Raw genomic sequence first — 25,315 nt, forward strand, 5'->3', positions numbered from 1 at the left:
CTCTCTCTCTCTCTCTCTCTCTCTCTCTCTCTCTCTCTCTTTCTTTCTCTCTCTCATGACTACATGACTCAAGCTGACTACAAACTCATGAAACCAAGAACCACCTTGAATGTTCCTGCCTATGCTTTCCAAGTTACTGGGATGCAAGCCTGTGTCATCGCTCACCTGTGCCAGCACACCTCGTCTTTTATATTGTTTTGAACATACAAATGTTTGTATTTATTTGACAAATGTTCCATTTTGTTAGGGGCCAGGAGTAGCCTCACAAGCCACATGAACACTGGTCTCAGCCAGACAGGGATAGTTTATTGAGCATATGCTCAGGACTGATCAACCAGGACCATGGTCCTGACTTGGGAGATGGACTGGGATGTCCAGCTAGCATCCTATAGTGCGTTAAACCTAAAATCTACAAACATCTGTGCCAAGTTATTCCACCAATCAGGATTTAGGAACATGTTCCTTAGGAACATGTCTTTGTTGTTCATTTACCCTGCTCCCATTGGTTGGAGTATTCACCTGTGGCAGGGGACTTGCCGTGTCTAACATTCATGTCTTAACTTACCAACCAGGATGTCAGTTACCCACTGTCTTAGTTAGGGTTTTACTGCTGTGAACAGACACCATGATCAAGGCAACTCTTTTTGGTTTTTTAAAGATTTTATTTATTTTATATATATGAGCACACTGTAGCTGTCTTCAGACACTCTAGAAGAGGACATCAGATCCTGTTATAGATGATTGTGAGCCACCATGTGGTTGCTGGGAATTGAACTCAGGACCTCTGGAAGAGCGATCAATGCTCTTAACCTCTGAGCCATCTCTCCAGCCTCCCTCCCCGAGGCAACTCTTATAAGAACAACTTTTAATTAGGGCTGGCTTACAGGTTCAGAGGTTCAGTCCATTATCATCAAGGCAGGAACACGGCAGCATGCAGGCAGGCATGGTGCAGGAGGAGCTGAGAGTCCTACATTTTCATGTGAAGGCTGCTAGCAGAATATTGGCTTCCAGGCAGTTAGTCTTAAAGCCCACACCCACAGTGACACACCTACTCCAACAAAGCCACACCTTCTAATAGTGCCACCCTCTGGGCCGAGCATGTACAAACCATCACACCCATGTACATGTCTTGTTCTACCAAGTATGATATCAGTTCCCAGGAAGGTCTTGAGAACTTAAACTTTACTTGACCCCTGGAAATCTTATTCCAAATATTTTCTTATATTGGTGCAAGTGTCTCTCTTATGTTGGGTTTCACCGTAGGTGCAGCTTATAAAAGCAAATACCATAAAAGCTCATACACAGATGCAGGAAGAGCTGCTGGGTGGTTGGTTTGGGTCCAAGCTTATTGTGGTTAACTAACTATACCAAACCATTCTACTGACTTCTGTTGTGATTGGTTTCCAAAAGCACAAAACATAATAGCATATGCAATCAACTTGAGCATGAAACAGCAGAAAAAAATATGAGGAGGTTTCCTTATAATATTAGTAACCGCACAAAATGGCAGGCTGACAGGTAACAGTTACCTAGGCCTTACCACATTTATCTGTGTTTAACATGCCTCATTCACTACCCACTGAATACATTTCTTTTTTTGTTTATTTGTTTTTTGTTTTTTGTTTTTCGAGACAGGGTTTCTCTGTGTAGCCTTGGCTGTCCTGGAACTCACTCTGTAGACCAGGCTAGCCTCGAACTCTCGAACTCAGAAATCCGCCTGCCTCTGCCTCCCAAGTGCTGGGTTTAAAGGCATGCGCCACCACCACCTGGCATGAATACATTTCTTGTATTTCTACTTTCCCTTTAATTTGATGTTGGAGGAGCAACAGCTATGTATACAGCTGTAGGGCTCCCTCCCTGCCTGCCTGCCTGCCTGTCTGCTGCCTGTCTGCCTCCTGCCTGCCTGCCTGCCTGTCTGCTGCCTGTCTGCCTCCTGCCTGCCTGCCTGCCTGTCTGCTGCCTGTCTGCCTCCTGCCTGCCTGCCTGCCTGCCTGCCTGTCTGCTGCCTGCCTGTCTGCTGCCTGCCTGTCTGCCTGCTGCCTGCCTGCCTGAGTCATTTTATAGATTCTGCTCCTGCTTTGAAGGGTATCTCCAGGCTCTGCCTCCAGAATTCCTGAACTTGGGGCTAGGGAGATAGTCTAGCTGGTATAATGCTGTTATACAAGTTGAGACCCCGAGTTCAATCTCCAGGACTCCTGTGAAAAGCTGGGTGTGACATCACATGTTTATAATCTCAGCAGTGGGAGGCAGAGACTGGCTGATTCCTGGGGCTCCCTGGCCTAGCCTAATCATCGATCCCCAGGTCCCAGCAAGAGACCCTGTCTTAAAAAACAAGGTTGACGGCTCTTCAGGGGCAACACTAAAGGTTGGCCTCTTATCTTCTACACACATGTAGCAGCAGTGGGGGTTGGGGGGTTCTGAAGACATAACCCCTGCATGACCCCTGCTTGACCCCTACATTGGCTAAGGCTTCATTTGATTTTACTTGCTCTTTCTGTATCTTTATGTCTCTCTTTGGTTCTAATTCCATCTACCTTGCCCACCTACAACTGGCAGGAGAATACTGGCAGCTTCTTCCTTGAGATCTCATGGTCATAGCTGGCTATGCCAATCTCCACTCTTTTGTGTCCCCCTCTGGAATCACACCCTGAGAAAGAGCACTTTCCTTCCCTATTTTGCTAAGGATAAGCAGGTAGCATTAAAATCAGGAGGTGAGGCGTTCCTATGAGCTCCTGTGTCCTCTACTGGACCACATAGAGCTCTGAAACTGGGCTGTGACTCAGTTTTCTCCGCAGGAAGAGCTGCCAACTTTCTGAAACGTCCCAGTGTGAGTAAAGGACAGTTTTTCTTAGTGACTGCTTTCTGTCATCTTGCTGTCTGCTGTGGAAAGGAACATAACTATATCTGACAGTGTAGACATCCCTACTTGGCACCCAGTTTTCCTGGATCTGACCACTCCATTACATCACCCAGCTCCCTCTCTGACAACTCCAGACTTGTGGAGAAGTAACAACACATCACTGAAAGGCTCTTTACTTCACACAGAGCAAACTATTCCTGAGTTAGGGTCCAGGAGCCAGTTCTCACACGAAGGATGCAAGCTCCCTACTTCAGTTTAGGTTTCTTGGTTTCCCTACTTGTGAGAGGTTAAATATAAACATCAATTAAGCAGCTAACTATTTTTCAAAAATTGAGGTGTCGTCAGCACCTCATTATAGGATGACCACCCAATTGTCTTGAACCTTTGCACCTGCATGCCAAACTGGAATCCAAGTCTAGGAACTTACCTTGATTCCAGAAAATATCCTAAATTGTTTAGTGAAAATATTCGTACAAAACAAACAAACAAGAATACATAACAATAGCCAGGACGTTGTCCAGGTTATTAATAACCATCAGTTTGTCCTTCCCTTTTCCAGTTTGACAGATCTGGACATCTAGACAATGGGACATGGTGGTCATCTCTATTACAGGGCTAATGTCCCCCTCCCTCTAGGCTGCTTGCTCTTGCTTGGAACTAGAGCAGATATCATTCAGGGAATCCTTGCCAGGCAGTCTTTTTTATTGAAAGCAGGAACACCACTGCACTGTTGAAAAGAGGACTGCTTATGATAAGGACGGTGCTCGTGGCTTGTAGCCATCGAAATGCAGGAACTTCCTGTTCCCAGCGAAATACAGGAACTTCCTGTTTCCTTCGTTATGCAGCAGTCAGCACAATCAGGAAGTCTGGTCTTTCAAGTGCTTTCAGTGTAACCATCCTGTATGTACTGGATAATAAATACCGTAGAACAGATGCTCTGTCCACAGATCGGGAGTGAAGGGAAGATGGCTCTCAACCTTAGAAGTTCCTTGTACAAAGCATGCCTTGTCTTTCCTGCCAGAATTTGTTTTCTGATGATTGCTTCACTCCCACAGCCCTCTAGAGTGGCCCCTCTCTGTTCTCCATGTTGTATGATGAGGTCTCTGGGAACACCTTCTGTCTTAATGACTAGCCAGGATCCACTTGAATTTTTAGTCGTTTCAGCCTTCAATCTTTACTTCTTACACTTAATATTCCGTTTTCTTATAGGATACAACAAAGAAGGCTTCCTGGCAATTCAGCATGCTGTAGACAAAGCCATTATGCGGCACCATGCTCCCAACGCAGCACTCAGCATGTTCAAGAATCTCCACGTCTCGGTGCAGAGATTCCCATTTGGACCCCATATCCAGGACCCATTCTTAGTGATCCTGCAGAATGAGTTCCCGCTGCTCCTCATGCTCAGCTTCATCTGTGTTGAGCTCATAATCACCAATTCCATTTTGTTGGAGAAGGAGAGGAAACAGAAGGTAACTCTGTCCTCAAGTGAAGGGCTCTGAGGAGGCTGCTAATGTCTTGAATAGGACCAAGGCCCGGGCAGATGAGAGGAGTCTCCACCTCAGGTGCAAATGAGAAGCACTTTCATATTTGTAGCCTGTTTGCAGAGTAGGGAGTACCATCTCTTTTTTGTTTGTTTGTTTTTGTTTTTTGTTTCTTTGGTTTTTCAAGACAGGGTTTCTCTGTGTAGCCCTGGCTGTCCTGGAACTCACTCTGTAGGCCAGGCTGGCCTCGAACTCAGAAATCCACCTGCCTCTGCCTCCTGAGTGCTGGGATTAAACGTGTGCACCACCACTACCCGGCAGAGTACCATCTCTTGATATTACACATATGCTTACTTTTAGATTGCCCAGCCTAGTAGGTCCTACTAGGGTAGCACACTGCCGCTAACATGGCAGGTGTTCAGAAAATGTTCACATAGAGAGAATTTTTATCCACAATTAACTCACTCCCATTTTGTGGGAAGATGATTGGGAAGCATCTTCTGGGAAAACACAACCTAAGGCAGGCTTTGCTACCTCTGAGTTGGCCCCGAGACTGTTTGTACTGCTCACTTCCTGTGTTCTTCTGGTCACATGACCTCTATTACTTCTATTTCTTGCTTAGGTTTTCATTTCTTGGACGTGGTGCCCTTATGTGGCCAGTAGTGAATGACCTGGGACCCCTGTGTTATCTGGGCTGACCATGGACTCATGATCCTTTTGCTTCTGCCTCCCAAGTGCTAGAAGTACACCTCCTCTCACTTTACACATTCTTCTCTTTTAAAATAATTTGTTAATTCATATATTTTATGTACATGGATGTCTTCATCTGCATGTACATCAGGACACCAGAAGGGGGCATCAGATCCCATGGGACTACAGAGATAGATGGTTGTAAGCCACCATGTGGTGCTGGGAGTTGAACTCTGGAAGAGCAGCCAGTAGTCTTAACTGATGAGCCATCTCTCCAGCCCCAATTTTCTTTTCGTTTTATTGATTCTTATGACCGAGTATTAAAATAGCCTGGTAGTTTCTCCTTGGGCTTTTCTTGGCCTCATTGGCAATGTCTGTGGCTACAGAGCTGTTTCCCTGGCCTGCTTCATCTTATTGTAAGCAGACTGAGTTGCTTCGTGACACACTGCCTAGAGGGTGCATCAATTCTGCTCTGATGCGGCAAGATGTCAGAAGCTTCCTTTCTGTTGGGATGGATAACAGAGGGACAATGGCCAGTAGGTAGACGCTCTCTCCAACTTTATCCTCACTGAAAACCCTCTAGGAGCTTCTAATGTCTGACCAATACACTCATATAGCTTCCACTGTGTGATGAAAACCAACTTTCCCTATTTGTTACTTCAACAACAAACTTGTGTAGAAAGCTGGTAGGCATAAAGTGTCTACACTTTGGTCATGTTTTTCTTCTTTTCTACTGGAATCTTCTTTTCATATGAATGCTAACACTGTAGAAGTTAGGCATAATGGCACATGCCTTAAACCCCAATGGTAAATCTGCTCTATGTCCATTCATTTACAGAATCTCTCCTATGAGTATGTGGCTCTGAGAATAAAGTCCAAACTGTTCTTTGTTGTTTTGTTTTGTTTTGTTTTGAGACAAGGTCTCAATATAGAACCCCTGATTGACCTGGCATGGGCTATATAGACCAGACAGGCTTTATGCTCCTGACAAATTTTTATACCTCTGTCTCCCAAATGCTTGGATTTGGATTAGAGTAGTATGGGCTACTCTACTCTGCTTTAAAGTCTAAACTCCTCATGCTTCCTACTTTTAAATTCTCTTAGCAATTGTTTTTTAAATGTAAAGGAGATTCGTACAGTGCCAGTTCGGCCATAGTTAAACCAAGTATCAATTCCTGTTCTTCTCCTCTCGCCATTTAGCTAGATCGTCTCCGTCAGCCCTAGTAGCTGATAGAGTGAGTACAGGCACACACAGCCTGTCACCACAGCAACAGACTCCCAGACTAGAATACCTAAGACATGCAACTGGTATCTGGTCTCATGACTCTAACCCAAGGCTCTCTTGCTTTTCTAGGAATACATGTGTATGATGGGATTGGAGAGCTGGCTGCACTGGGTTGCTTGGTTCATCACGTTCTTCGTTTCTGTCTTAATTACCGTTTCTGTTATGACTGTTCTTTTTTGCACAAAGGTATGCTTTGTTCTTTAGACTATGGTGAGCCATGAATGGATATCGGAGAATCGAGTGTGGGGTAGGTGATACAGTTCTTAATGAATAAGGTGTTTGCTGAAACTCTGGGGAATTAAGCATTCTTCACCCTCTTCCATCTTCCTCTCCCCTGCCCCCCTTTTTCTCTTTTTCTGTTTGAGACAGCGGCTCACTATGGACCCCTGGCTAGCCTGGAATTCACTGTACAGACCAGGCTGATCTTGAATTTATGTTAACCCTCAACTTTACCTCCAAAACGCTGGGGTTACTGTCTTGTGCTACCAGACCTAATCTAGTATTTAGGAATTTGAGGCTCACAAAATACATCCCTACAGGCTTGAAAGCATAAATTTCATACTGTACAAGAGTTGAAAGTACTGACTAAAACGTTGTTTTACTTCCATGTCACCATGGTTTTCTTTTATCGTGTCAATGGAGTTTGATACTAACATTTGCCTAGGGACATTTATTAACCCACTACTTGGATATATAAAAGCTTACCTCATAAACTGTGAAGGTTGTATCAGTGTGGGGAAAGGAAGGCAAGAAGGAAAACCCAGACTAAACAGGAAAATATTTGAGACAGAAGAAATAACCAAAGAGCATTAAAACAGAAGACACAATGTAACAACAGGAACACTGAAGGTATTTGTCCTAATGATAATACCACAAATGAATCAACTTTACCCTGGCACTGGCAGTGTAGCTCAGTGGTAGAACACATGCCAAGGGTGCAGAAGACCTTTAGTGCAATACCCAAGATTACCCCCCCACCACCAATAAATCCAAACTTATTTTTCCCTGAAAAATATTCATAACATAATTTATAAATGATAACAGATGGTAGATCAGATGTCTGCCTTAAAAAACCCTATATATAATTCTAACTTGAAAAACAATTTTTTCTACAGTGTCTTATGAGTACCTCATGCTTTCTTCTCATGTGTGGTTGTTTTGTAGATAAACAGTGTAGCTGTGTTCAGGAACAGTAACCCTACCCTGATATTTATTTTTCTAATGTGTTTTGCCATCGCCACAATTTTCTTTGCATTCATGATGAGCACATTTTTCCAAAGAGGTGAGTACTGACACCATTTTCTCTTAGTTCTGACATCATTTTCTGTTGATGGATATTAATGACTTTTCTCTGAAAGCTCTGTCATTCCCATGACTTACAGCACAAGGTATTTATTACTCCTCCACTGCCATGTTTTCTGTTATATGGTTACCTCAGCAGTGGGAGAAGTCTATTCCCTATGAAAGCCTTGTTAGAATACATGATATATATGTATATAGCATATGTACATATAATATAGAATATACATAAATATATATATATATCCTTAAAATAATTTCAAATTGAGGTAGATAATGTCTCCATTTATTTATTTTTACATGTATTTATGTATTTCTGTGTGTGGGTGCCATGTGAGTGCTGCTGCTTTGGAGCCCAGAAGAGACCCTTGGACTCCTTTTTGTTTTTTTTTGGTTTTTCAAGACAGGGTGTCTCTGTGTAGCCCTGGCTGTCCTGGAACTCACTCGGTAGACCAGGCTGGCCTCGAACTCAGAAATCCGCCTGTCTCTGCCTCCCAAGTGCTGGGATTAAAGGCATGCGCCACCACCGCCCGGCGACCCTTGGACTCCTTGAAGCTGAAGTTACGGGTAGTTGTATGCCACCTAAGCCGGGAACCAAACTCAGGTTGTCTGGAAGAGCAGCATCTGTTCTTCACTCCTGGGCCATCTTCCCAGCCCCAGTGAATCTCAGTCTAGAAGAGAAGTGTAAGGCATCTCAGATAGACAGTCTTCCAGGTCACGATCATGAAGTTAGGGCAGGACAGTAATGGGGTTTCTGAGACTCCACAAAGGACTTCCTGTACATCTGGTTCTGTTGGAGGTCTTATATGTGAAAGTGTTTATACACAAGTTTATGAATCATAAAGGATGGAAATGACAGGAAGCAGAGTCAAATCAGAGTGCAGAATTGGAATGTGAGTTACCCCCCCCAAAAAAAAAGATAAAAGTAAGAGAAAATGAGCCCGGCAGCCCCCCAAAAGGGAGTGTTTATAAGAACTAGGAAGAACTGTGATACAGATGAGGGTGGACAGCTTATTGTTCATATTTGCACGTTTTATGTCAAATAGCTCGCGCTAACGTGCGACTCCTGGAAAATACTGCCCTTGCCAAGATGGTGAAGGATTCTGTGAAAGTTATGTGGGTCTAAACATTACTGCCTGATTCCAACTTTGAATTCCACCAGCCCTGCAAGGCTTTATAGCAAGCACAGGAGGGTGCTAGTCAGGTCAGGAAACCTGGAACATACTCGTGGAAGGATGCCTGCAACTGGACTCAAAAGTCCTCAAGGTTGAAGCCTTAAAAGTTAAAAACATGAACAAGTACAGTAAATAAACAGACATTTAGAAATCAAAGTTTGACCAATGATGTCGGAAACACAAATCATAATCAGCAGGAAGCAAAATGGGGGGCCAGGGAAAGCAAAAGCAGGCCATGTAGCCTAACACTGGTAATCAACTAGGTTTTTTTTTTTTTGGTTTTGTTTTTCTTTTTCTTTTTCTTTTTCTTTTTCTTTTTTTTCCCCCAAGACAGGGTTTCTCTGTGTAGTCCTGGCTGTCCTGGAACTCACTCGGTAGATCAGGCTGGCCTCAAACTCAGAAATCCACCTGCCTCTGCCTTCCAAGTGTTGGGATTAAAGGCATGCGCCACCACTGCCTGGCAATCAACTAGTTTTTGACAATGGGATCTTTTCAACAAAGAATGCTGGGATAACCGGAAGTCTGTCTTTAAAAGAGTTCACCTGGAGAGCTACATTCACGCAAATTGACTCATACCAATTATAAATCTGAATGTAAGTGATAACCCATATTAAAAGAAGATACAGGGAGCTGGCTTAGTCAGGGAAATGTTTGCCATGTGAGCATAATGACCCAAGTTCAATCTCTCAGGGCCGACATGGAGACACCTGGGTACCGTACAGTCCTAATCCCAGCTGGGAGGAAGTAGACAGGAGCATCACTGAGGCTTGCTCCATTTCGGGTGAGAGACCCTTAGCAAAGAGACCCAGTGCCAGCCTCTGGCCTCCTCATGCATACATGTGTAAATCCACACGAACACACACATGTATATGCATAAGAACATATAAGAGATAAAGAGAAAATAAAGTCAGGAGGGGCATGGGGGCCCAGTGGATGAAGTGAAGGATGCGGATATGATCAAAATGCATTAAATACATGAATGAAAGTTTCAAAGAATAAATAGAAATATTTTTTAAACGTAAGAGAAAACCTTCATGATTTTGCATTACGTGATGACTTCTTAGGACACCAAAAGTGCAGCCGATAAAATATACAACTGATAGTTGAATTTTAGAAACATTTAAAACTTTTGAATATCAGTGTTACCATCAAGAAAGTGCTGGTGCTGGGGTGGTGGCGGTGGTTCACCTTTAATCCCAGCAATCAGGAGGCAAAGACAGACAAATCTCTGTGAGTTTGAAGCCAGCTTGGTATACAAAGCGAGTTCCAGGACAACCAGGACTATACAGAGAAACCCTGTCTTGAAAAAAACAAAACAAAACAAAAAACAAACAAAGATTTTTTCCTCTTCTATGCTAGCATGTCTACTGGGTCGTCTTTGTTTAGATTTAGGCAGCGGTGTTGATGAGATTTCATGGGTATAGCTTTTCTGATATTTCTAGAAGATGCAGTCTCACGAAAGACTTCCTTTCCCTTTGGCTCTAATAATTTTCCTGCCCCCTCTTCCACTGTAATCCTCGAGCATGAGATACAGGAGCTGTATTGTACATGTATCAGTTTTGTCTGGTATCATGATCAATTGTTCTCTTCATTTTGATTGGTTGTGGGTTTTTTTAATGGTCTCCGTTTTGATGTTTCCTTTGATGAAGGGTGAGACCTGTATATGTATAAAATCTGTATATCTACGTGTGTGTGTGTGTGTGTGCTATGTGAATTAATATTTAGAATGAAGTTAGGAATTATGCTAGTTTAGCAAAGTGGCAGTTGTAAGTTTTCCTACATGATCCATAATTTCACTCGCCCTGGGTAGTTGGCTAGGTGTCTGTTACCAGGCATAATTTTCCTCTTGTTGAATGGGCCTGAAATCTAATTAGAGAGCTGAGGTTACTGCCAAGGTATGTGTGCCACTGTTGGGCTGTAGTATGTGAAGGCTTGGGTCCTGTTGGGTTGAATAATGGGTCCCGTCTCCAAGAGGCTGGGACCGAAGCTCAAAGAGGCAGAGGCGTGGGAATTTGACTGAGTTCACTCTTCAGGCACTGGGCTGTGAGAGGCCACAGGACTCCGCTCTAGGGGTGGGGAGAACATAGTCTGGGGTCCCCAGGGGACTGGAGCTCTTGGGTTGGAGGTCCCCAGGCCAGGAGGCAGCTGGGAACCGACTGGTCTCAGCCCTTGGGCTCTCAGGCATCGCTGAGAGGCAGCGGAATGGTCAAGATGGGCGTATGGGCTGGATCGACCTGTGAAGGGGGGAGGGGAGAAACTCCGGCTGCGCCCTGTGGGTCACCGACTCGCTTGGCTGGATCTTGGCTGGGTCTCCCTCCGTGTCTGGAACATAGAGAGGTCATCAGTGGGAGGTTAGAAGGCGGTTCTCCATGGTTCCCCACAGTGGGCCCCAAAGGAGGTAGTCCATGGTCTTACGATATTTATTGTCATGATATTTATTGTCATGGCAGAAAATAGATGAAACTATACCCCATATTCTCAGGGCGGGCCTGAGGTTAAATACCTTTTGTAAGGAGGAGGGTCTGGGAAGGAATGCTTAATTAACTACACTCTCTGGCCCTTAGGTATCTCATAAATATGGAGATCTGTCTTGAGACTCTGTGGCCTGTAGTCACGCCCTCTACCTGTGCTATGTGACCGTAGGTCACAGACCTCTCTGTGGGAGGGGCTGTAGCTATGTGAAAGGAGCCAGGGGGCCCAGGAGCAAGGCCAAACTCCTATGTCTCTGGAAGGTCTCCAGGGTTCGATCAGGTACCCAGCTGCCTCTCAAAGCCCACCGCCCCACATGCCACACCCTTAGGGTTTAGTGTGTCATGCTGGTCATTGTAGTTCATAGGCATCATAACTCTGTAGGAATATTGGTTGCTTTCTTCCTTTGTAAACTTTCTTTTTTCTTTTTCTTTTTCTTTTTCTTTTTTTTTTTTGCTTTTTTCGAGACAGGGTTTCTCTGTGTAGCCCTGGCTGTCCTGGAACTCACTCTGTAGACCAGGCTGGCCTCGAACTCAGAAATCCGCCTGCCTCTGCCTCCCAAGTGCTGGGATTAAAGCATGTGCCACCACCGCTGGCCTTTGTAAACTTTCATAGCACCTCTGTTATGAGGAAAGCCAGTCCTCAGGAAGGAGGCTTTCAGGTCAGGCCCAGCTTGGATTTCTGAGACCCGTATCCAAAGTGCATAATGTCTTCAGGAATAGGGATTTGCTTACAGTCTCAGGGAGGCAACCAAGGGCAACATCCATGACCTATAATGTTTTGGGAGTTTCTTGAACAATCCTGACCAACAATTCAAAAGGGGAATGGATACTCATGCCTGGTGGTGGGCTTCTGTTAATCAGTCTATAGCTCTTGGGAGGAACATCTGTCAGCCCAGATGGGAAATTTCCATTTAAGCTATATATGTACATGCAAACTTATATAATTATATGCAGTATTAGGTCAATGGATAATAATATGATTCTTTTTAGAAATCTTTACTATGATTTTATCCTCCTTTTTTCTATTTCTATATTTCTCCCTCTCTTCTCCTTGACTACTCCCCGCCCCCCATTTTCCCCATTAACCCCTTCAAGTCATTTGTACCCTGCTCCTCCCCTCTCAAATGCTGTCCTCACCATGGAGAATTTTTACTTTCCTATTTCCTGCAGTTGCTCCAGGCTGTATGCTCACATCTGAAGTCTTGGAGCTAGGAACCCTGGATGCGAAAGAACATATGACATTTGTTTTCCTGGGTCTGGGTTTACCTCACTCAATATGATCTTTTCTAGTTCCATACACTTAAAATTCTATGGCTTTTGGGCTGCAGAGATGGCTCAGTGGTTAAGTGTACTGCCTGCTCTTCCTGAGGCCTGGAATTCAATTCCCAGTACCCACATGGCAGTTCACAACTGACTATAACTCCTGTTCCATGGGATCCAACAACCCTCACACAGACACACATGAAGTAAAAAACACCATTGTATATTTGTTTTTTTTGTTTTCTTTTTGTTTTTCAAGACAGGGTTTCTCTGTATAGCCCTGGCTGTCCTGGAACTCACTCTGTAGAACAGGCTGGCCTCAAACTCAGAAATCCACCTGCCTCTGCCTCCCAAGTGCTGGGATTAAAGGCATGTGCCACCACTGCCCAGCCAACACCGTTGTATATTAAAAAATACAAATAAGTAAATTACTTTTAAAATCTCATAATTTCTATTTCCTTTACAATTGAATTGCATTCTATAGTGCATACATAACACACTTTCATTATCACTCATTAAGTGAAGGATATTTAGGTTGTTTCCATTTCCCAGCTATGTGCACGAAATGGCAGTGAACATGGCTGAGCCAGAAGCTGAGGAACAGGATGTCCTCCGGGTATATGCGGAGGAGTGACTTAGCAGGGTCTTATTGATAGATTTATTTGTAGCTTTTTGATAGTTCTCCACACAGATTTCCACAACAGCTGGATATGTTTGCAATTGAATAAACAATGAACAGGGCTTCCCTTTGCCCCACATCCTTGGTACGAATTTGTTGTAAGTTGTTGATCTCTACCATTCTGACTGGGTTGTTTTGACTTCCATTTCTCTAATTCTAGAAACAATGAGTGTTATCTTTAGGATATTTTTAGTAATTTTTTTCTTCTTTGAAGAACTCTCTGTTCGGATCTTAAGCCCATTATTTGAGTGTATCATTTTTTATTTTTTATTTATTTCTTGCCTGTTTTTGATATCTTTATATGTTCTGGATATTGATCCTCTGTCAGATTTTATAGTTGGCAAGGACCCACTCTCCTTCTGTGGTGCACTTGCTCCTCTTGCAGAGGACCCGGTTTGGTTCCCAGCTTCCTATAGCGGCTCACAGCCATCTGTAACTCCAGTTCCAGGGATTCCAATGCCCTCTTCTGGTCTCTGTGGGCACCAAGCAGAGATTCAATACACACTCATATGCACACATGCACATATAGGCAAAATACTCACATACATAAATGAATATAAAATTTCAAATCTTCTTATAGAGACTATAGATTAATCTGACATATAAATTTATGGGAAATTCTCAACAAAATACTGGTGAATCAAATCAAGCATATTAAAGGAATAAAATACCATGCCAAATAGGATTTATTCCAGGAATGTAAAATTGATTCATAATCCCAGCACTTTGGATACCGGGACAGTGGAATTATCAGCCAATTTGGGCTACACAGTGAGACTCTGTGTCAAAATAACAAACTCAACAAAACTGTATGTAACATGACTAGAAAGATGTCTGCTGGCCTTGGTCCCTATAACCCCATGCTGATAAGGCTAAGGCAGGAGAATTGTAGGTTCACAGTCAGCTTGGTCTACACCTGGACCACATAGCATAAACTTCTAAGTGGAAAAGGAGAGAGTTTGGAATGGAGGGAGAAAAGAAGGGAGGGAGGGGGGATGAAGAATGAGAATGGTCCAACATAAGGAAAACAGGCAGCATATCCACCACTCAAAATGAAGGAAATATAAGTATACTGTCTTAGTTAGGGTTTTAATGATGTAAACAGATACCATGACCAAAGCAACTCTTAAAAGGACAACATTTAACTGGGGTTGGCTTACAGGTTCAGAGGTTCAGTCCATTATCGTTAAGGCAGGAGCATGGCATCATCCAGGCATGGTGCAGGAGTACCTGAGAGTTCTACATCTTCATCTGAAGGCTGCTAGAGGAAGACTGACTCCCAGGCAGCTAGGACAAGGGTGTTAAAGCCCACACCCACAGTAACACACCCACTCCAACAAGGCCACACTTCCCAACAGTGCCACTCCTTGGGCTAAGCATTTACAACCATCATATATATACACATACATCTTAGCTGATTTAAAAAACATCAACAAAGTACAATACTCTTTCATGATTTAAAAAAGGAAGAGAGGTGCACTCTGGGATATAAGGAAATTAACTTGATTAGCCACATTTGCAATTGTCAAAGATTGAAAGACTACCTCCTAACATCAGAAACAAAACCAAGGGATACCTGCTTTCACTACATGCATTCACTATTTTGCTGAAATGTCTATAGTCAAGAGTTAGGAAGAAAAAGAAAACATCCAAACCGAGATAAAAAGAGTAAAGCCTATCCAGGCAGTGGTGGCGCATGCCTTTAATCCCAGACTCAAGAAGCAGAGGCAAGTGAATCACAGAGTTCAAAGACAGCCTGGTGTCTGCAGAGTGAGTTCTAGGACAGCCAGGACTGCACAGAGAAACCCTGTCTCTTGAACAAAACAAAAGAAAAAAAGTAAAGCTGACTCTATTCAGAGATGATGTAGTATTATATATAACAGCTTCATAACATTAAACAATTAATATATTCTGTATAGTTAAGCTCCAGTGTTGACTTCTGCAAAGCAGCAAGGTTGTGAACATAAGATGGCGTATATAAAGTGCTTACCATGCTGTCAGAGGGCTTCACAGATGCTGCACACATCTGCCACTCACCTTGGAGAAGAGCCAATACAGGGTTCTTGCTTTTGTTTTTGTTTTTCAAGACAAGGTTTCTCTGTGTAGCCCTGTCTGTCCTGCAACTCACCTTGTAGACCAGACTGGCCTCGAACTCACAGAGATCTGCCTGCCTCTGCCTCCCAAGTGCTGGGATTAAAGGCATGTGTCACCACACCTAGCTACTTTCACTTTTTAAAATTCTGTACATGTTTTCATTCTTTACTAGTAAGACTGCAAGTATAAAAAGAGATGGCTTCCTTCCTGAAATGCTGAACCTATCACAGAGATACTTTTCTCTCACGCAGGAAACAAGGTTTCTGTCATAGTAACTTACTGATGAAACTTCCTCTCCCCTCTGAATCTGCAGCCCATGTAGGAACTGTGATAGGTGGCATCGTCTTCTTCTTCACTTACCTTCCCTACATGTACATCACTTTCAGTTACCACCAGAGGACTTACGCCCAAAAGATACTCTCTTGCCTCTTTTCCAATGTTGCCATGGCAATGGGAGTCCGTTTCATCTCTCTGTTTGAAGCAGAAGGTAAGATTTATGTTTCTCAAACTCTATTTAGGCTGCCTACATGCTTTGCAATGGACAAGGTTGCCCTCCATTTCCAAATACACATAATTTACATGTTTGTTTCATTTAGTGTTTTGAGCATTTACATTATAACGTGGGCCACTAAAGAGATATAGAATGTACTTCACAAACCTTACAGCATAAGCCAGGCAGTGGTATCACATGTCTTTAATCCCAGTGCTTGGAAGGCTGATCTCTGAGTTCAAGGCCAGTCTGGTCCAGTGAGTTCTAGGATAGCCAGGGCTACACAGAGAAACCCTGTTTTGAAAAAGCAAAAATAAAAGCAAGCAAACAAATAAAACCTTACAGCATAGACATGGATATGGGGAGGGAAACTAAAGCATATTAAAGGAAGGAAATTGGAACCAAACATGTTGGCATGGGCCTGTAGTCCCAGCTATTTGGAAGGCTGAAGCAGGAAGATTACCGGAGCCCAGGAATTCCATCCAGGCTACCTTGGCAACAGAGTAGTCTGTTTGGAAAAAAATGTCTAGGAAATTATATACTTATACAATTCTATAAATATAAAATATATAGCTTTATGATTAGAAGCTTAAAACACATTTTAAACTTTACTGATAATGTAGTTTTCATATGTATTACTCTTACTGCTTGTGGTGTCCCTTCTTTTACAGGTTTCTCCAGGGAATGGTATTAATCAGCCATATGTTATTCTAATGAAATACTTGAAATAATTAACTTGTAAAGAGAAAGACTTATTTTGATTTACAAATCTGTAGATTCTAGTAAAAGATTAGGTGGTCCCCTTATGTTAAAACTCTGGGTATCCAGCACTTCATGAGAGAAGTACACCGGAAAGCCAGCTTACCAGGAAGTGAACCAAAAAAACCAGAATGATCCTAGTCTCATATTCTCTTAGAACACTCCCCCAATAACCTAAAGACCTCCTGCTAAGCCCCACCCCCTACTAAGCCCCACCTCCTATGCTATCTCCTTTAAAACTCCACCTCCTGCCAAGCCCCACCTCCTGCTAAGCCTCCTCCTTTAAAACTCCACCTCCTGCTAACCCCCACCTCCTGCTAAGCCTCCTCCTTTAAAACTCCACCTCCTGCTAAGCCCCACCTCCTACTAAGCTACCTCCTTTAAAACCCCACCTTAAAAATCCCACCTCCTTTAAAACTCCAACTCCTGATTGGTCCCACCTCCTGCTAAGCCCCACTTCCTGCTAAGCCTCACCTCCTTAAAAAGCCCCCACCTCCTCCTAAGCTCCAACTTCTGCTAAGCCTCCATCTCCTTTAAAAGCTCACTTCCCGCTAAGCTCCACCTCCTGGTTCGCTCCACCTGCTAAAATTTTTGTCAACTTCCAATAGCATCTCCCTATTGGGATTAAAAGCATAGGCTACAACGGGCTGTGGTGGCGCACGCTTTTAATCCCAGCACTTGGGAAGCAGAGGTAGGCGGATTTCTGAGTTCGAGGTCAGCCTGATCTACAGAGTGAATTTCAGGACAGCCAGGGCTACACAGAGAAACCCTGTCTCCAGAAACCAAAAAAAAAAAAAAAAAAAAAAAAGGGCCACCACTGCCCGGCATCTTAAAAGTTTTTAAGGTTTCAGTTTATTCTTTGTTAGCCCCACAGAGAAAAGTAACAAAATATCGACAATGAAATTAAGATGCCTTAGAAAAAGGGAAAGACAGGTTAGAGTGAGGAAGACACATATGTCACACTGAGCGCGAGGGCTGTGTTCAGAATGGTTAAGGAGCTCACCCACCACATTAGAAACTTGCTCTTGTAATTTCGAATAACGAGGCAAAAAAAACCACTGGTCGCTTTAGGAAAAAGGAACACACGGAAGGCTAATACACATAGAGGTGGTCAGAATCAAACCTCGGACCTCTGGAAGAGCAGCCAGTGCTCTTAACTGCTGAGCCATCTCTCCAGCCCCACTACATTTCTTTTTAAAAAATACTAACAAGTCAATAGTGGAGACAGAATGAAACCTTGAAAGAGCTGTGAGATGGCTTAGTGGTTAAAACTGCTTACCTTCGCGTCTGATGCCCAGAATCTGATCCTCAGAACCTGTAAGGTTAGGAGGAAGGAGACATCTGACCTCCTCCCTGCTGTCTTCTGACCTCCACTCATGCCACGGTACACATGCACACACACACCACATCCATGCAAATGAATAAAAGGACAAAAAATGGAATTTAAAAAATTCTCCATTGACTGGGCATGGTGGCATATGCCAGTAATCCCAGCTACTAGGGAGGCTGAGGCAGGAGGAATAAGAGTTCATGGTCAGCCTCAGAAACTTCGAGAGACTTAGTCTATTAAACAAAAAGAGGGAAGGACTGGGGAGATAGTTTAGTGGTAAAGTGCTTACCTAGTGTGTGCAAGGTCATAGGTGCAATACCTGGTTCTACTATAATAGACATTTTTAAAACCTCTGTGGTGGTTAGTATTGCTTATAAACTTTATTGGAGCTAGTATCAACTAAGAGACATGTTTTTAGATATATTCATGGGGGTGTTTTTTGTGAGAATTAGCTGCAGGAGGAAAGACCTCTACTCCTAGAGTGGGGAAGCACCCTTTAGCAGTGGCCTCAGTTTAATGACATTTGAGGAAAATGGGAGTGCCTTGCCCACTCACCTTCCCACCCAGTTGGTAAGTGCATTGTTGTTGTTGTTGCTGCTGCTACCATTCTTTGCTAACAATCAGAACCCAACTTTGTTGCCTTTCCAGTGTGGAATGAAGACTTCAGCTCTCCAGGGCTCCCCTCCAGCCCCTATCTCTAGATTAGGACTGCTGAATCTTGTGGACTGAGCAGAATTGCTTGCCGATGGGCAGACAGCCACTGTCCCCCTTCTTTGGAACAGGCACAGGCATCCAATGGAGGAACATAGGCAGTGTCTGGGGAGACTTCAGCTTCGCTCAGGTGCTGATGATGCTCTTGCTGGACTCCTGTCTGTACTGTCTGATAGCCTTTGTGGTGGAGTCTCTCTTCCCAGGAAAGTTTGGAATACCTAAGTCTTGGTACATCTTTGCCAAGGTAAGTTCTGATTCTGCTATTTTAGAGACAGATGTTATTTTTTTTATATCTGTCATCTGGGTTTCTCTATCTCCTAACGATGCACTAATTAAGATCTCAGACACCAGTAAGTCTCTACCCTAGATTCACCTGATAACTATCACCCTGTGGTTGGTAGTGGAGCATAATTACCAGTGAGTCTCGGTTTCTCTAAACCGACCCCACAGTTGACACACTGGACTGGAGGATGAGACAGGGAAGGTCATCTCATCCAATGAGCCTGCTGAGTACCAGCCCCTGCATTATCCCACAGAATTCACCTCCCTTGCTAACATCAGAACCCAACTTGCTAGAGTTCTCACACCCCTGTTTCTCCACTGAGCTGGAGGCCTCTGTGATAGCCCCAGTGTGTCAGTAGTAATGCTACAGCTTTTCTGGACAATCCCAAAAATCTACAGACCGTGTTTTTCTTACGAATATGAGCTTTTTGTGCTTAGCTCGGCCTCCCACAGTGGCCTGTGGTGGTTTGCCTATGGGCCTAGAGAGGACCCTCTGCAGCATCTGCTCTGCTTTCTTTATTGGGGTATGGAGAAACAGGTAAATATAATACCAGCATTCCCCATCCAGGCCCCTCCCCCAAGAACCTCACTATTGGATAAGGCAGCTTTCCAAGCGCAGACAAGAGCCTGGAACTACTGCTGTTTTCTTAGGTCCTCTCTGAGCGCCAGGGATTATAGGTTGAAATGCAAGTGACCTGCAGGGAATCCATCAGTGAGCTGGTTAACTTCTCCAGGTGCCATGAAACATTTGATTCAGCAAGTAAACTGCCTGTGGGCAGGGGTCTAATTCACCAAAATGTTATCTCCCGTAAGAGAAAGATCACGTAAAAAATTAGTGTGTGAGTTAACTTCTCCTGCAGTGCCCCTTCTGGCTAAAGAAGCCCGTTCCAGCAATACCGTCACTTTTGAATATTGGGGATCCTGAGAAACCTTCGAAAGGGGAGTTCATGCAGGACGAGCCAAGTGAACAGATGAACACAGTTGAAATCCAACATCTGTATAAGGTATTGGATTTCCAACTTCCTTACCGGGACTCGAGAAACAACCTTGTAAGCTTGCGTGTGATTCAAACCATGCTTACAAGCTGCTCTTTGGAATTCAGAGGGTTTTTGTTTGTTTGTTTGTTTGTTTTTATTATTCTTTAATCTTTTTTACAGTCCAGTCTTTATTCCCCTCCCAGTCCTCCTCCTCCACCCCCACCCCATGAGACTTCCCCTTTCCCTGGAGCCTTAAAATCTTTGGAGGGTTAGGTGTGTCTTCTCTCACTGAGGCCAGACCTGGCAGTCCTCTGCTGCATATGTGTCGGGGTCTCATATCAGCTGGTGTGTGCTGCCTGGTTCATGGCTCAGTTTCTGAGAGATTTTAGGGGTCCAGATTAGTTGAGACTGTTGGTCTTCCTGTGGGGTCACCCTCCTCCTTAGCTTCTTCCAGCCTTTCCCTAATTCAACTACAGAGGTCCCCGCTTCTGCCCATTGGTTGGGTGTCAGTATCTGCATCTGGCTCTCCTTATGTGATCTGATTCTCAAAAATTAGAAACACAGCTTGAAGTGCCCTGTTTCCTGTCACGAAGTTAAATGGAAGGCCTGTTGATCTGTTTTTGTTTTTGTTTTTCGGAAACAGTGTCTTCTCAACCTCCAGTACCAAGCATCTCCATTGGAGATAGGCCAGAAGTGCAGCCATTTGGTGGATGACTTGTATCCACCAAATCAAAATGTAAACCAGATCTCACTGTTAGCTTCCAAGCACAGGAGCAGGCGGCTGCTCTTCCATAGGGACTTGCAGAGGCTTGCTACACACAGAGCCCTGTTTACTAAGGATTTCTGCAACAGTTATGGTTTCAGTGTTTACGGTGTCTACGGAGTGTGGCTGCCTGAAATCTCTGTTCTTCAACTATAAAAGAAAACAGAGGGACACTGTTCTTTGGTTTTATGACCTTAAAACTCTAACTTGGCTGCATATGGTGCCACCGCCTTCAGTCCCAGCACTTGGTAGGCAGAGGTACATGGATCTCAGTTAAGTTTGAGGTCTGCCTGGTCTACATAAGGAACTCAGGTCAGTTAAAACTGTCTCAAAAAAACAAAACAAAACAAACAAAAAACAAAAAACAACATCCCCTTCCCCACATCCTGCCTTTTTGTGTTTATAACCCCTGTGTGAATAAGTAAAAATTATGATTTGATTTAAAAACAAAAAACAAAAACAAAAACAAAACAAAACAAAAAAAACAGGACTGGAGAGACGGCTCAGAGGTTAAGAGCACTGACTGCTCTTCCAGAGGTCTGAGTCCAATTCTGAGCAACCACATGGTGGCTCATAACCATCTGTAGGAGGATCTAATGCCCCCTTCAGGCAGGTGGGTGTATATGCAGCAGAACATTCATACATTAAATAAATAAAAATTTAAAAATATATATTTAGAAACAAACAAACCACTCAACCTTGTGTTGCCTTCTACCTGGGGGATCAAGTGGACATTCAAGCTCTCTGTGGGCGTTCTCTCTTGTTCTCTCACTCTCTCCTACTAGCTCTGGCTCTCTCTTCATGATATGCAGTCTTGGAGTAGATGGGTCTGCATGATTTCAGCCAATCAGCAGAGCCAGCTCTCCATTCTCTCTAACTGTGACAGGTGTAGAAGCATTGTTTCTCCCCGGACCGTCCCTACCATGAGCCTTTAGGGCTGCAAAATGGCTGCGGCTGCTCGTTGATGGTGGAAGGCTGGGGCTCGAAGGCTCCCTCCAGTGTGCCTTTCCCTCCTTTTGCCCTCCTTCCATCCACTTGCTTGCAACAGACTGCCTGTCATCCCCGTTCACAGTTGGGCCACACGGCACCCTGCTGAAAAGGAGGCCGAAGTCAAAGAACAGGACCGTCCCTCGCTTCAGGAGTGAGCAAACCCTGTAATATCCTGTCTGAGCATCATTGGATGACCTGTAACAAGTGACATCTAAGTCCCAATGACCCACAGTGAATTTCATACCCAACGTCCAGCCCAAATGCCATTAGATGGGACAGATATGGTATAAATCAGACACTGAAATGCAATGCCATCTCTGGTATGGCATTATAGATGGTTTTTGTTTTCTTCCTTATTCTTTTTTATTTGAAGGTTTATTTATATGTCTATGAGTACTTGCTTCAGGACCAGAGGAGGGCATTGGATCCCATTATAGATGATTGGAACCCACTGTCTTAGTTTGGGTTGTATTACTGTGAACAGACACCATGACCAAGGCAACTCTTATAAGGACAACATTTAATTGGGGCTGGCTTACAGTTTCAGATGTTCAGTTCATTATTATCATGGCAGGAAATGTGGCAGCATGCAGGGAGACAGGGTGCTGGAGGAGCTGAGAGTTCTGCACCTTGATCCACAGGCAGCAGGAGACTGTTATGCTGGCAGACTCAAAGCCTGCCCCTACAGTGACATACTTCCTCCAACAAAGCCACACTTACTGTCTCTCCAGCCCTTCTTTCTTTACACTTAAAGCATGAATTTCATAAATGATAAAAAATGGTATTTAAAATTCTGGAGCTGTCTGACCTGAAAAACAGAAGACTCAGATGCTCTTCAGTTGCATACCTCCTACTGAAGAAGCAGGGTGCCCTTTCTCAGAGGCTTAGCCAGGTGAAAGGGTAAGGTCCACTTATGAGTGGAGAGAAGTCCATTCATGCCACAAGCCTTCCTACCTTGCGCTCCTAGGCCTTTGGTTCAGGTTTCCTATTGCCGTGTTCCAGGATTGAGAAGAGGTTCCCAGGCAGGCAGTAGCTCAAGGCTGTGGAGTTATCAGAGGACTCCCCTACAAGGGTTTCAGTTTAGATACCCATTAATGACCTACTTTTTAAAAAACTATTTTTATTTTTAATTAGGAGCACATATGTGGGGATGTTGGGGACGGGGTATGTGCGTGTGAGTGCAGGTGCCCATGGAGACCAGAGGCCTCAGATACCCCGGGAGCTAGAAGGACAGGAGGCTAGGACTGGCCAGTGGATACTTGGAATCAAACTTGGGTCCTCTCCAAGAGCAACACAAACTCTTAACCGCTGTGCCATCTCTCCAGCCCCTCCCTGCTTGATGAATTTTCAAAGAAAATTTAAAATTGATCTGGATATGAGACTCGCCATACTCTTCAGAACTGCCTCTGTGTGTGGTATTATCCTGCCAGTCACACCCTGACTTTCCTACAGGTGTTCTATACAGGAAGGAGTAAACGCATAGCCGTCAAAGATCTGAGCATGAACCTGTACAGGGGGCAGATCACTGTTCTTCTGGGACACAACGGAGCAGGGAAAACCACCGTCTGCTCTGTTCTGACAGGTACCTGTGTGGGTCAGCTCTGCTGAGAAAGCCTTTAATAAACCGCTGCACAGATCTAGATTTTGGACTTCTCTGCTAAATTTCATTGACATTTTAATATTAAACATGGTTTATTGTTAATTGTACCATCTTTGTAGTATCTGGTTGTTATGCTTACAGTTCAGTAACTACACCCAGAAAAGGAAGTCCTTGCCTCTTTGAGTGAGCCAACAGAGCTACACTTCATTCACTGTGGCAAGGTGTGAACAATGCTTAGTTTCTTTCTAGCCAGGACTTTCCTGTTCCATGTGAGACACTGCTAATCATTCAACAACTCAAACCTCCCAGTGAAGACATCTTTGGATTTGATCACCACAGGTACTTTTAGGATGGCATCTGTGAGTTGTCCTAAAATATCCATTCCAGAGTCATTTTTATGTTGAAATAACTATTTCACATCCTGTCAACTGAAATGATATCTTATGAAATTTGAAAACTCATCCAAGAAACATTTATTGGAGGTTTAACACTTACAAAGCTGTGCACAAAACCAAAGGGGTGAATCTCTTAACTTTGAAGGAGCTCTGGTGGTCAACAGGTTCTTACACACAGAGTACCACAGGGCTAGGAAGCTGTTAGTGGCTCAAGCAGGCAGCTGAAATCTCTTCATATATAAATGTAGACACTTGAAGAATAGCAGGATTTAGTGACACTTTATTGGAGGCGCTCTTGGCCACACACCTCTGCTATCAGGACTGAAAGCCAACTGTCAACTAACACATTCAGTGGGTGGGTTTTGTGTGTGTCACACTGCAACTAAGCCCCACGGTTTCCTAAACAGAGGCACAGACATTTCTAGAGGGGTTGCACTCTTCAAATATAGGCTGTTCTTAACACATTAGACTAAGGGAGTGTGTGTGAAGTTCTTACTGCTGGAAAAGAAGTCCAGCTGTGGCCGTAAGCTAAGTGTCCAGCAGACAAGTCAGGGACTAGATTGTTAAGGAAGGCCATGAGTCCGGGTTTCCTCACACAGGGCTCCCTTTACAGCCCCTTGTTCTGTGGCCAGGATTTTTCAAAGTCTGCATTTTGTTTGTATGTGTATGTGATCTGTCTCCCCACCCATCTTATCCTAAGAATCTGCCCTGTTTACTTCCAGGCTTACAATGCTGGAAAAGTGTGTTTGCACAGAATACATAGATTTCATTGACTGAGAGGCTGAATTGCAAGTACTGGCAAAATGCCCCCTATGAATACAGTATCATAGAAGCTGTATCACAGAGTTCGAACAAAATGATAGACCATACAAAAAAATTAACTCTGGCTTAGTTAGAGATGCCGCTCGGACACACATAATGATATTCGTGAGATCTGCAGATGCTCGGTAGAAAAGGAAAATCCAGCTGCTTCCCCAGGACACTGGCTAGCAAAAGGCTTCCAAGGCCATAAATTTTTGCAGACAGAACCTGTTGTGTAGCCCAGGATAGCCTCAAGGGCTGTTTCAGGGTACAAGGCAGACAGTTCCCAGAGAATGACACTTGAGGTTGACCTCTGACTTCAGCATTCAGACATGTGTGTTAACGCTCACCACAGTGGCCAGGGAAGGCGTTGGATCTCTTGGAGCTGAAGTCACAGCTAGTTGTGTACCATCTTATGTGTGTACTGGAGGTGTTGCAGCTGTGCGGGGGGGGGGGGGTTGTGGGAGAGGTATCTCCAGTGGAAGTGTGACAGCTCTGAAGGGAAAGGTTTCCTGGCAGTCAGGAGCCAAGGAATACCACAAAGTCACACCACACAACAAACCTCACACAAGAGATTTACTGGGAAAGGCACAAGTGGGTTGGATAGCTAAACAAGCCATACTTTGTGACCATGAGATCTTTTTAGCTCTTAAAAGTTATTCAGATCTGAGATGACGAGATAATTCAGTGCATAAAGGCACTTGCCACCAATACCGAAGACAGAGAGAACCGACTCCCTCAAGCTTTTCTCTGACCTCCACATGTATCATGCGCTCCCCATGCACACAACTGGGGCATGTAGATAAATGTATGTGTTTGTTAAAATGATGTGTTTCTAGCCATACATAGTGGTACATGCCTATAAGGCTGCCAGTCAAGTCTGGCCTACACAATCAAACTTCATCTCAAAATAGACAAATAAC

The 25,315-nt window shown here is 44.0% G+C and overlaps 1 protein-coding gene across 1 annotated transcript in view; it reads left to right on the forward strand.

The window, feature by feature from the left end:
• The window catches only part of LOC114615160 (ATP-binding cassette sub-family A member 17), a 67,111-nt gene that overhangs the window by 11,994 nt on the left and 29,802 nt on the right, over positions 1-25,315 (forward strand). Inside the window, exons 6-12 of the mRNA XM_028760822.1 lie at positions 4,070-4,329; positions 6,386-6,502; positions 7,481-7,598; positions 15,608-15,781; positions 18,656-18,828; positions 19,745-19,870; positions 23,049-23,178. Coding sequence (XP_028616655.1) covers positions 4,070-4,329; positions 6,386-6,502; positions 7,481-7,598; positions 15,608-15,781; positions 18,656-18,828; positions 19,745-19,870; positions 23,049-23,178 — 1,098 coding nt within the window. The remainder of the gene's footprint in view (positions 1-4,069; positions 4,330-6,385; positions 6,503-7,480; positions 7,599-15,607; positions 15,782-18,655; positions 18,829-19,744; positions 19,871-23,048; positions 23,179-25,315) is intronic.

Source organism: Grammomys surdaster, unplaced genomic scaffold (assembly GCF_004785775.1).
Source record: "Grammomys surdaster isolate TR1022 unplaced genomic scaffold, NIH_TR_1.0 126612, whole genome shotgun sequence".
NCBI classification, from domain to species: domain Eukaryota; kingdom Metazoa; phylum Chordata; class Mammalia; order Rodentia; family Muridae; genus Grammomys; species Grammomys surdaster.